The sequence below is a fragment of the Pimephales promelas genome, chromosome 1 (assembly GCF_988280905.1).
Source record: "Pimephales promelas chromosome 1, fPimPro1.hap1.1, whole genome shotgun sequence".
Lineage (NCBI taxonomy): Eukaryota > Metazoa > Chordata > Actinopteri > Cypriniformes > Leuciscidae > Pimephales > Pimephales promelas.
In genome coordinates, this window is record NC_142769.1 from 45,749,269 (window position 1) to 45,762,598 (window position 13,330).

At 39.0% G+C, this 13,330-nt stretch overlaps 1 protein-coding gene across 2 annotated transcripts in view; it reads right to left on the minus strand.

The window, feature by feature from the left end:
* dtx4a (deltex 4, E3 ubiquitin ligase a) overlaps positions 1-13,330 on the minus strand; it is a 28,291-nt gene that overhangs the window by 11,751 nt on the left and 3,210 nt on the right. For both annotated transcript variants that reach the window (XM_039659555.2, XM_089130272.1), the window contains one exon: positions 11,241-12,219. In XM_039659555.2, coding sequence (XP_039515489.2) covers positions 11,241-12,219 — 979 coding nt within the window. The remainder of the gene's footprint in view (positions 1-11,240; positions 12,220-13,330) is intronic.

Here is a 13,330-nt window from a genome sequence, read left to right on the forward strand (position 1 = left end):
GTAACCAAACAGTTGACTGCACCCATGGAAGTCAATGGGGACCAGAAACCATATTATTAAAAATATTTTTATGTTCAGCAAAAGACAGACATTTAAAACTCATGTAGGTTTAGAACAACTTGAGGATGAGTAAATTATGACAGAATTTTCATTTTTGGGTGAACTATCCCTTGAAGGTTTTACTATGAACCTTTCAGAGGTAAATAAGGTACAAATATGTACTTTTAAGGGAACTGCCCCAGGGACAAGCTGTTGTAACCTGGCCAAAAGGAAAGATTTGTACACCTTTTTTTCCCCCAGAGTGACAGACAAATACTTTCTTCCTGACTAGGCCAAGAGTTTGTGAGACCAATCCTGACTGTTAACAAGCAAATCCTGACTAGTGGCAAACGAATAAACTGCTCCTTTACTCAGACTTCTAACCTTTATAATAGTGACTTGGTGATAAAATGAAAAATATATACATGTTCTAAAATTAAGTCAAATCAAATTGTACACTTTTAAGGTCTATAATCCAAACATTTCTCAGACTCTCCAGACATACAGAGTGTTATTTCTAGCTCCCTCTAGTGGTTTAAATATATACATAAACACTCGAGACTGTATTTGCATCACTCTGTTAATTACCACAACAAAACAAGCTCGTTGTTTATTTTGCAACAACAGTAATGCACTTGCATAAAATATCTATGGGGAAATACACTTAGGAGGCTACGCTATTGTTTAAGTTTAATGTATCTTATCAATTTATGCATTTATTCTTGTGCAATGTCTTACGCCGACACTTTGACTTGGGTGCATTTACTGTAAAGATGATTTTTGTCTGTTTGCAGGTGAAATAATATTCTGAGGTAATAAAAAGCAGCACGAATGCTATTTAGAACCTAACCATATCAGTACAAAAACAAAAAGTATTAAATCCTATATTTGAGGTGGTGACCATAGACCTGCATTATATGACTGACAGACAAGAACGGTTTGACCTAAAAATATCAAAATTGAAACTACTGCGGAAACAAAGACACCTACATCTTGGATGCCTTTGAGGTAAGCTAAAACATACCAAAAATTAATTTCAAAGTGAACTATCCCTTTACTGGCTAAAATAAGGTATGTGGAGAACACAAGCTCAAGACACTTTCACATTTTATTCTACGACATAAAATACATCAGTTTTACCTCACTCGTGATTTTTTTGAAGCGGTTACGTGTCTAGAAATAGGCGGTCGCTAACATGTGGCTAAATGGGTCTACAGATGCAGTCGGGGAGATTATTAAACACGTAAACTCGGTCTGCTTTAACAGCATCATATAAAGTAGTCAAACTGAAACTGAAAGAGTTGTCGGAAGCTTAGTGGTGGTGACGTTGAACTTGTTGTGGGACCGTGGTGTAGTTTGTTTATAGTCTACCTTTAGCTTTTTACTTCTGCCGACTGCATTTAGGCTTCAAAATTCATAAAGTCTGTGATAATTATCTTGATGGAAAAAAACGTGCAACTACATAATCGTGCAAGCGATAATCCAAAAGCCTACTGGGAAATCCTATTGGGATGAACCAGTGTGATGCGAACTGCCGATTGGCCTACAAAGTGACGTCATCCCTACATCACTCTATAAACAAGGATATAAATGGATCACGTCATGTGCTAAATATGTAAATTTAATATATGTATAATTTAGATATAATATCTTGTTACAATGGGAAATAATATAATTTGTTTGACATTATTAATAGAAAATATATTGTTTTAATGAGAAAAATATGTTGTTTTAATGACATAGCATCTCTTTATTACAAGAAAACATCTCGCTAATTGAGTGGAAAAAAATATGTGGTCCACCATAACAATATATTACCAGGAACTAAAACAAACAATCATTTTCAGAATTTAGAAATTGGTTTGTCCCCTTTTCACTTCAATGACAGAAGCACTTGTGCTGCACGAACCTAGAAATATAGCAGAATCTGGAATATAACATATGCATTTAACAGCATAAGCTTTCTAGTTTAAATTCGATTTACATTCAGGGTGGTCAGACTATTGGACCCCACCACGGTAAACCACTGTTCAAACGTTTGGGGTCGGCAAGACATTTTAAGGTTTTTGAAATAAATCTCTAATGCTCAGCAATGCTGCATTTATTAAAGGATTAGTTCACTTTTAAAAAATAAACTTTTGCTGATAATTTACTCACCCCCATGTCATCCAAGATGTACACGTCTTTCTTTCTTCAGTCGAAAAGAAATTAAGGTTTTTGATGAAAACATTCCAGCATTTTTTTCATATAATGGACTTTAATGGGAACCAAACGGTTCAAGGTCTAAATGAGAGTTTCAGTGCAGCTTCAAAGGGCTTTAAACGACACCAGACGATGAATAAGGGTTCGAAACTCTCATTTGGACCTTGAACCGTTTGGTTCCCAATAAAATCCATTATAAGGAGAAAATCCTGGAATGTTTTCATCAAAAACCTTAATTTCTTTTCGACTGAAGAAAGAAAGCCGTGGACATCTTGGATGACATGGGGAAGAGTAAATTATCAGCAAAAGTTTTTTTTAAAGTGAACTACTCCTTTAATATATTGTAAAATATGGTTAGAATTTAAAACAACTGATATCCATTGGATGGATCCCAACATTTTGGCACAATCCAACACTGACCCCAAACTTTTAAACTATAGAGTAATGTATACAAGATATACAAGATGATACTGTGTTTATCCACAAAACCACAGGAGTGTTACATATTAGTGAGCATTCATGATTGCCATTATAAGATGTTTTTGTGCGTGTGCATGCTTGTAAAAATCCAAACCCCATCCTGATACTTATCAGTATGCCAGAGCACGCCTGAATATGACGTTCGTTGGCTCACTTCACTTTTCATGGCTCACTCCTCATCCCAGTCATATGCCACTACGCATAAACCTAAAATCTGCTCTCCTCCAGTGTCTGAGACACTGACGTTTGTGTCTACAGGAGTCTCACACAAGCGCACACACTCAAAACAAACACTTGCTCAATCAAGCAACTATTCCCAAACCTCCTTCACACAGACTACCAAATCTCTTCCCCCTCTCTTCTGTCTTTCCACTGACACCCCCCCCCAACTGCATTGTGTTGCAAATATAAAGCCGCCGACTGCCAACAAAGGTTGCCTTGGATACGCACTCGGCGCACACACACGCTCTCGAGAACACTCGCACAATAGAGCTAAAGGGGCCCCCAGGAATGAACGAGCCTGGGAACGGGGAACAGGGAGAACGGGACAGAAAGGAGGAGGAGGGAGTCTAATGAACGAGACTGACCTGTTGACACTCATAGAGGACTCCCATCGACCAGCTACGTCTAGAAAGCTTCCTTTCATTAACAGTTCTCTTGCCTTCATGGAAGCACACAGGCCACACAGTTTTTCCGAGTATAATTTGACATACGCTACCATTCAAAAGTTTGGCTCTTTTAAAAAAGAAACTAATACTTTTACTAATACTAGAAGAGACAAAAGATTAACATTTTAAATAAATGCCGTTCTATTAAACGTTCCAGTCATCTAAGAATCCCGAGCAAATTTAATATGGTTCCCATTCAAATATTAAGCGGCACAATTGTTTTCAACATTGATAATAATTTTGCGCATATTAGAATGATTTCTGAAGGATCATGTGACACTGAAGTAATGATGCTGAAAATTCAGCTTTGATCAAAGGAATTTAAAAAAAGATAAAGTTAATTGTAATGACATTTCACAATATTTCTGTTTATACTGTATTTTTGAACTAATAAATGCAGCCTTGGTGAGCAGAAGAGACTAGTATAGTGTAATGTAATGTAAATTAATGCTGCTATTACTTTCAGAGAGACTCATATTTCCTGATTCTAAAGTCTAGTAAAACCTATGATCCTCAAAACCTTTATGCCGTTCCAGACTAGGGATGGGCAACGATTATTCGCGATTAATCGCATCCAAAATAAAAGTTTGTGTTTACATAATATATAGTGTGTATAATTAATTTGTATATATAAATACCCACACATGCATGCCATGTATATATTTAAGAAATATGTGCATGTATATATTTTATATATATTTATTCACAATTAATATTATATGTAAATAAAAATATTTGATATATTAATAACACATCTTTCTTAAATATATACATGCATGTGTGGGTATTTATATATACAAATTACTTATACACACTACACACTCATATAATATGTAAACACAAACTTTTATTTTGGACGCGATTAATCGCGATTAATCGTTGCCCATCCCTATTCCAGACCTCGTCGGACTAGTGTTCATTTCGTTTAAGTCCCCCATAGTCAATAGTTTTATCGCTTAAAACTCATGTTTGATCACCAAAATAACATATTTAAATGATTTTTTTTCATGTGAAAAAAATGATTAATGTCTTAAAATAACTTGAATGTAACTCTGAACTTTTGCTTCATTTAGTATATGCAAATTATCCCCGCCTCCACTCACTCACACCAGCTTAGAATAATTGGTCCTCTCACTCAACTTTACTATAGGAAATGCTACACAATGGCAAGTGGAAATATTAGTTAATTTCAGCAATATATGTTTGAATCAGAAACTGATTCAGAAGAAGTGGTTATATACATGCTCGTCTACAAGTCTATTATGTATCAGAATAGTAATGTGTTTTATGTATCGCTCTCTACGATACATTAATGGAGAAAGGCACAGTTCATCATAACATCGTAATATACATACAGTGATTCACCCACTGTATTGGTAAATGTAGCTTCAATGCTGGCAGTTGCCAGATATTAAGAGCCTTTTTCTGCCAGGTCGTGTTTTAATTAATCTTTGCAATCTGGCAACCATCTCTCTACAATAGCCGCGTTTCCACTGCCGGGCTAGGGCTGGGCCAGAGCTAACAGCGAGCCGGGCCGAGCTAGTGGCCTCGGGCCTCAAGCACCGGGCTTGCGTTTCCACTGCCGGGCCAGTAGCCCCACAGCGCTGCCCCAGACCCCACCCCTAACACGCCTTTCAGGATCAAACGTCATAAAACCCAACCCATTTCAGCGGGTATTATGAATTAATTTATTTTTTAAATTAGGAAGATAGCATGTATATTAACTCAACTGCCGTAGTGGCTGCAATAGTGTCCCGAGACCAGTACAGGCGATTCTCCATTTCAAGCAGCGATTTTTTGCGCGATATAACAAGTAGGGCTGGGGGCACGTTTTCAAGTTATTCATTAATCGTTAACCGAGGCCCATCGGTTAATACTCGGTGCATAGTGTGCGCGCCGCAACCTCGAGATACAGATTTTTTAACACCTTTAATAACTGATTGGACCCCATTTGAAACGAAATTAATTTATAGAAATAAAACGCAGCAAGTACGGAGCAGTTAAAGCCGCATTTCCATCACCCTTCAAACTGAAATTGCCAATTGAAAATAAGCAAAACGTCCATTTCACAAAAACTCCGTGTCTGCAAATAATAATAATAATAATAATAACCATCATCATCATTATTGTAACATTTTATTAGGCTGCATATGTAGAAGACGCCTTTATCCAAAAAAGGAACAGAGCACAAATAAACACAATATTTTTGACAAATATCAGCGCATATCCAGTGTGTGTGGAGCACGCACTGATGGCTGCGAGACGCCCATGTGAACAGTTTCATTGCATTTCTTTCAGTGGAAACAACTTAAAATACTCTTTAATTTCTGGTCATACAGAAAATAATAATACATTATTCGCAAATAAATTTATTTATAACAAGAAAACGTTGTGCTTTAACAATTAATCAAGACGCGCTTCATGATCTCCGTGAACTGAAGCGCGAGACCTGAAACAGCCACCGCATTCGAATTTGTTCGTTTTAAATTGGACATTTAAAGCTTTAGTCTACAGGGGTTATATCCTTTGTAGATTAAAGCTTTAAATGTCCAATTTAAAAAGAACAAATTCGAATCGAAAGCCAATATCTTCTGTTTATGTAGCTTAATTTCTCTCTAAATGTGCATCCGGAGATGGAGATATGTTTTTAGCCGAAAATCATTTAGAAAACAATACTTTATTAATAAACAATTAATGCCTCGTTATTTTATATTATTTTATTATCAGACACATTTATTATAGCCTATAAATCACCCATAAATCCCCTTTCTGTACGGCTCTTCTCATTCAGCACTGCGGGGAAAATATCATTTCCAGGTTCTAATTTGGCCTCAGAAAACCAGTAAAATATATCTTTTTTTCATATTAATTTGTCAAATATTTTAAATGTTTAAGGGGCAAAAAAATCAAACAAATATCTGAAAATTCGTCGATATGTAGCTATATATAGCCTATATATTGTTGCGCAGCATTTGGCATAGGCCTACAGTTCAAATTAAAATGTTATGCAATTTTAAACGGTTATCGGTTAAACATGGACACCCCTATGTGCATCTTGCTTCAGATCATAACGTTCCATAACACCGATAAACTCCGCCTTTAACCTTGAGCACGCCTCTAGCCCGAGCTGGCCCCCTCTGGCCCAAGGTATTCGACGGGCCAGAAATCCTGGCCGTTGGCCCTGAGGAAGCCCCGATCAAGCCCCGGAAGTGACAGTGGAAACGCGACTGGCCCTGGCACGCACTAGCACGGCCCGGCCCTGGCCCGGCAGTGGAAACGCGGCTAATGTGGAAGAATCACAAATGTATAGAGAGAATGGCGAATATTCTTTATCAAAATAATCATGATTGTCAATTTAACCACAAAAATGTGATGCACAGACATTTAGTTGACTAAATCTTGACTAAACAAAAACAGGATAAGATTGATTAATATGATAAAAACTCTAAAAAGTACATTGACACAGAACTAAGAGTAATTTAGAAAATAGCTGAGTAAATTAACCAGTTTAAATTTCCCCATCTCTCTTACCACAAAGGGTTAAACTAATGCTACTTTCTAGACAATCCGTAACACCAAATTCTCCCATTTCCACTTGAAAATAACCAATGAAACACTGCATTAGTCATCATTAGTCAAACTGAAACTGAGGTTCAAAGTTGGGATCGATCCATTCTGACGTTAAAGATTTTAAGTTGGACCCCAGTCGCCGTTCTAGTGGTTACGAGAGAATTTTGGTTGAATAAGTACCGAGGTCCGGATCCAAAAATAAAATGTGGAAAGCGAGTGGAAGCAGGGTTCAGACCAAGCATTTAAAACACTACAGGCTAGCCTAAATTCAACTTTCTTAAATGTGTCAACCTATCAAGTTTTCTTGAAACACAACTTCCCTTTCCTTGCTTTAAAAATAAACTATTGGAAAAGTGAAACCATTTCAAAGCACAGGCTTACATACAAACAAAACAAATTAACTAATAGTCTAACCAGATAAAGTCAACAATTGAGATGTATTGGTTTCAAGTTCTCTATATAATCATGTTTATATTACAGCATTTTTAGTCTGTTCCCAATGGTGAAATGCATTCTGAAAACAGCAAAACATCTGAGCTATCTACGTATCTCTGTGTACACACATGCCAGAGTCACAGACTTGCTGTTAACAAGTCAAGGTTTTGACATTTGAGGCAGCAGAGGCTGAATTCAAGCTAAAAACATGTTAAAATCTCACATTTAAGGAGATGCAAGCACAAAATTTGGTCTTCACAAGAGTTTTGTAAGTTAAGGTGTGGTAACATTAGAGAAATTTGAGCAAAAAAAAAAAAAAAAGAAGTGGAAGCACAGCTCAGGGATCACTTTCGAACCAAGCAGCTGTTGGCCAATGCTGTGAATTTGCAGACCAAATAGGAAGAGCAAAATCTGCAGGGGTAATTTTTTCAACCTCAGCCAAAAAACTCCCGAACACGTGGGTTTCTATTAAAATGACTAGATTTCGCCCATGACAAATCACATCAACGTGACCACCTTTAGGCGGCGGTATTCAGTAGCCAATTTGGTTCTTTTACAGTACACTACCAATCAAAAGTTTGGGGTCGGTAAGATTTTAGCGTTTCTCTTATTCTTATGCTAAGATTTTGGCTGCATTTACTTGATTAAAATTTAAAAATTAAATGACAGCTACGCAACTGCCACTTTGACGCTTCAAAAAGATTATAAAGAGATCGTAAAACAAATCCATACGATTTGAGCGGTTTAGTCCAAATTTTCTGTAGAGACACAATCGCTTTATATGATGGACAGATTGAATTTAGGCTTTTATTCAAATTTAAACACTGATCAACTCACATATCAGTTGTGGTAAACAGAAGCTCAGGCATGATTGCTTGACGTGCGAGAACCAATGAGGTTCATTCTCGTGTTACGCAGCACGTTTGAGCTTTAACAAGAGAACCAATGAGGTTAATTCTCGTGTTACGCATCACATTGAGCATCAGCAAGAACCAATGAGGTTCATTCTCGTGTTAAGCCAAGTTCACACTACAGGATTTTAAGGGTGGTCGTCAGGGTGTTATCGCGTGCAAATCGCGGGGGATTAGCCGACGATGAACGCTTGCCAATCTGTTAGTATGAAAGAGCCAACAACGCAGTGAAAACGTTTGCAGACGCGTCGCCGAGCCCAGAAAAATATCTAGCCTGCTAGACATTCAGAGCCGTCGCGCGACTCAATTTCAGTGATGTCATGAGTACAGCCAATCATAGCAACGCATGGGTTGAGGACACCAGGTAAATTTAAGTTTTTCTCTTTTTTTTTTGCATTTTTTTCCTCAGAGCAGATCGTCGCGCAAACAGTGTTTAGCACTAGTTTCTGTCTGACGCCCATATTCACGTGCTGTGTTCTCTTCTTCGGGTATTGACGCAATATTTCTTTATTTCGTGGTTTTTCGTGACAAAACGTGGTTTGTAGACGAGATAGAATCGTTGTGTGACATAGTTGTTGTCAACTCGTTATTTATTTGATTATTTTCAGGATTTAGACCGTAACATAGTACTGAAACAGCTCTCATTGAGTCACAAATGATTTGCTCTTATCATCCGATCGTGGTTGTATCTCTATTGTCAACTCGTGTAGTGAGTTACCTCCTGTTGTGTATCAATCGCGTTGTGTTGTGTGAACAGCTCAACAACTTGAACACTCTTTATTTCACTGAGAGCAAGTCATGTAGTGTGAACCGCACAGTTCAGCCCGACGTTTTAAAATCATGTAGTGTGAACAAGGCTTTACGCAGCACAATTTGTAACCTGGCCCTAGCCAGATGAATGTCGCTCCGCCTAGCTCCACTCATCCATCTGGAACCGATCCATCGAAATGGCGTTTCAGAAGGCTGGGCCTTATCAAAAATCCTCGCATATGATTGGATAAGCCACTTGTCTGTCATCTTTATCGACGTGCTATTTCAACCACTCACACCGAAGCCAACCCGTGACGCTGATGAGAGCGACGCAACTGAAATATTAGGAAATATTAAATGAAACAATATTAGGTAGATTGGACAACACGGATGAAATAGCAGCATCAATGTTAACGCTTGCTTCCTCGATGCGAGCCGCCATTGTTGTCTGAATCAAAACAGTCTCACGGTCGCTTCTCCACTACGTCACATCTATGAAACTTCCGCCCTGCTTCCTGATTGGCTAAGCCATAAATTTGGTTGGAAAAATCACTCTCAATGGAAGAGGTTCCAGATGGATGTGATGTGAGTGAAGCTAGGCGGAGCTAAGCGGAACGACATTCATCTGGCTAGGGCCAGGTTAGCACATTTGAGCTTCAGCAAGAACCGAGGAGGTTTGTTCTCTCACGTCAAGCATGTTCATTTGAGCTCCTGTTTATGTTTGCTGATAATAAGCCTTCATTCACTCTGTTCATCACAAAGCGATCCAAGTCTCTTCAGACAATGTTTACTAAACAGCTCAATTCCGATTGGATTGGTTTTACGATCTCTTTATTAAAGGGTTAGTTCACCCAAAAATGAAAATTAAGTCATTAATCACTCACCCCCATGCTGTTCCAACCCCGTAAGACCTTTGTTCATCTTCGGAACACAAATAAAGATATTTTTGATTGAATCTGAGAGCTGGATCAGTCCTACATAGAATGCCTAAGGGACTGGCTCTTGACGGCCCATAAAGTCATTGAAGAAAAGGTTTAAATATTCCATGTGCCTACAGCGGCTCAATTATAAGTTTATCAAGCGACGAGACTACTTTTGTGCGAAAAAAAAACATAAATAACGACTTAATTCGACTATTCTATTACTTCCTTATGGGCGCATGCGCGAGAACTGAGACGAGGACGTTCTTCTCCTTCGTCTACTTCTTGTTACCGGCTGCTCCGCTTAGGAGTTTTACCGCCACCTACTGTATAAAATGATGATCCATATATAAGGCGCTCCGGATTATAAGGAACACTGTCGTTTTTTGAGAAGATTAAAGGCTTTTAAGTGCACCTTATAGTGCGGAAAATACGCTAATTGAAAAGCGTATGTACAGCGCGCATCTTCCTCTGCTTGAAAACAGAAAGTTTTGCACTTCCAGCTATATCAGCACATCATCTTATACAGTAGGGGGCGGTAATATTCCTGAGCGGAGCAGCCGGTAACAAAAAGTAGTCGAAGGAGAAGAACGTCCTCGTCTCGGTTCTCGCGCATGCGCCCATAAGGAAGTAATAGAATAGTGGAATAAAGCCGTTATTTATGTTTTTTTCGCACAAAAAGTATTCTCGTCGCTTGATAAACTTATAATTGAGCCGCTGTAGGCACATGGAATATTTAAACCTTTTCTTTAATGACTTTATGGCCCTTAGGCATCCTATGTAGGACTGATCCAGCTCTCAGATTCAATCAAAAATATCTTTATTTGTGTTCCAAAGATGAACAAAGGTCTTACGGGGTTGGAACAGCATGGGGGTGAGTAATTAATGACTTAATTTTCATTTTTGGGTGAACTAACCCTTTAACTTTTTCAATCATCAAAGTGGTAGTTGTGTAGCTGTCAATGGAGGGACAGAAAGCTCTTAGATTTCATTAAAATATCTTCATTTGTGTGCCGAAGATGAACGAAAGTCTAATGGGTTTGGAATCACATGATGGTGAGTAATTAATTTTTTGGGGTGGACTATCCCTTTAAATATACATGTGGAAACAAATCTCTTTTTTTCGGGATCTCTAATGAATTCAAAGGAACAGCAAAAACTTACTGACTGCAGACTTTTGAATGCTACACTGTAAAATAAAAGGGCAAACCCCTGTCTTTTCATTTCATTTACAATCACAGGTGACTGCAGTGGTTACAACTTACCCTGATGCAATAAGTGCCCGTGACTGTGCCATGGCGATTCTCTGCAGGGCGGGGCGGCTAAGGCCTGCCAGACTACTGCGCGGCGGCACCGGGGCGGCACAAGCTGCCGATGCCGTAGACACAGGACCCAGAACACGAGCAGAGGGCGTGGGAGCGCAAGTGGTCACTGTAGATATAAGGGCATTGGAGGGTGTAGGTGCTGTAGGGTTGGGCGCAGAGGTCGTGTAGGGTATTGCAGAAGGAGGCGGGGGTGGCGGTACAGCAGGTGGAGGAGGACGGTTAGAGGATATCGACAGGGCAGCAGTGGCTGAACCCAGCAGAGAGAGGGAGTGTCCGAAGCCTCCGCTAGCACCCGAGGTGGAGTTCCTATGTGGCGAGAGGACTCTGGAAAGGGAAGGAGGGTGAGGCAGGGTTAGAGAGTAAGAGTGTCCCCTTGCTGGCGCCTTTGGGCTTGGCGGCTTGGGTACCGGCGGGGGTTTCCGCCCGAGAGTTTGTGCCATGCTAGGGGTCTTGACGCCCAAGACTAGCATACACTGCTGGCAGGAACATGGCTGACCAAGTGAAGTGATTGCAGAAGCTGGGAGAGCTCCACTGGGATAGGCACTGCCATTCCCTCCACTAACCCCTGAAACGCCCACTCCCAAGAGTCCACCACTTCCAGCGGACGACCACGCGTGCGGCTTAGGCAGCGGGCCGGAGACGAGCGGGTAGGCCAGGTCCGAGCGCCTCTGGATGCGCCGGCGCCGTTGCGTCTGTCCGTTGATCTGCGTCATACTCTGGAGGTCTATAAGGTAGCAGAAGCCCAACGGCGTTAAGTCCAGCCAGGGCTGCTGCCGGTCCCGAGCCGCCTGGATGGCGATGCTGACCTCGGTGTCGTACGGCGTCCATGAGCCCGAGTCATTCTCCCATTCCCACACCCAACCCTGCCCCGGGGCCGACCGCGGGTCGTAGAAACTTCGCCGCACGGGTCTTAGTGTACCTGTAAAGAAGTGCAGAGAGGTTAGTTTAGCAAAACTACCGACATCGTGCACTTTAAAATGTCCATGGTGAGCACAGTCTTGTTTTTATGTATTTCTTATTAAAAAAATAATCTGAACTGGAAGAAACAGGAATCCATAAGACTACCGCTCATCTCCAGTACACAAATGGTGATATTAATAAGCTAATAGGCTGATTACATTTTAATATTTTAATTATGAGCTCTATGCATGTGTGTTGATCAGTGTTATATATAATAGCTGAAATGAAATCTGTTCATCGTTTAAAGCGATTAAACCGCTTGATTCATGTGGAATACTTTTACAATGTTTTTTTTTTAAATATTTTTTGGTTGTGTGGATTTCCAATGGATAGACTAAATTAAATAAAGAATATTTTTAAAAGAGTATATCAAAAATATCATTGTTTGTGTTCTGAAGATGCCTGAGACATTATTTCTGGGTGATTTACTTAGCCAATCGTCTATTATTAAAATGTTATTAATAATTTTATTCATTAACAATAATATAATTATTTATTATATTTAAGCATAGTCTTTGAGACATAATGCAATATTTACAATTGGAAAAGATTAAAAATTCTTTCAGGAAGAAAGAACAAACATTTTACTCAATTTGGCAACTTTTTATTAATTATTACAATAAGTAAATGTGTACAGCTCTCATAATGCCTGATTTGATATATTTTTATTTATTACTTCAAGTGTGTGCAAGTTTTTTTTTTTTTATTACATTCATACATATACAAATTGTATTTATGTAAGTGATTTAGTTGGAAAATTATAATAAAAATAACTGAGAATTTTTTTTTACTAAATTACAATTAATTAATGTAGTAATACATTTAAAAAATCAGTATTATAGCACATCATACACAGATGACTCAACAATCACAGATGATTGTTTTTACCTTCTATTTCTAGAGGCACGTGTTATTTATAATTTAAAGGGAAAGGGGCTCTCAACTCTAAGAACTTATTATTGGACAACAACAAAAAATATATGCGTGTACAAGATGAGTCATCTATATTAATTGATCCACCTGGGAGAGAAAGAATGCGAACATGTACATATCTTAGTGTTGCACACGTT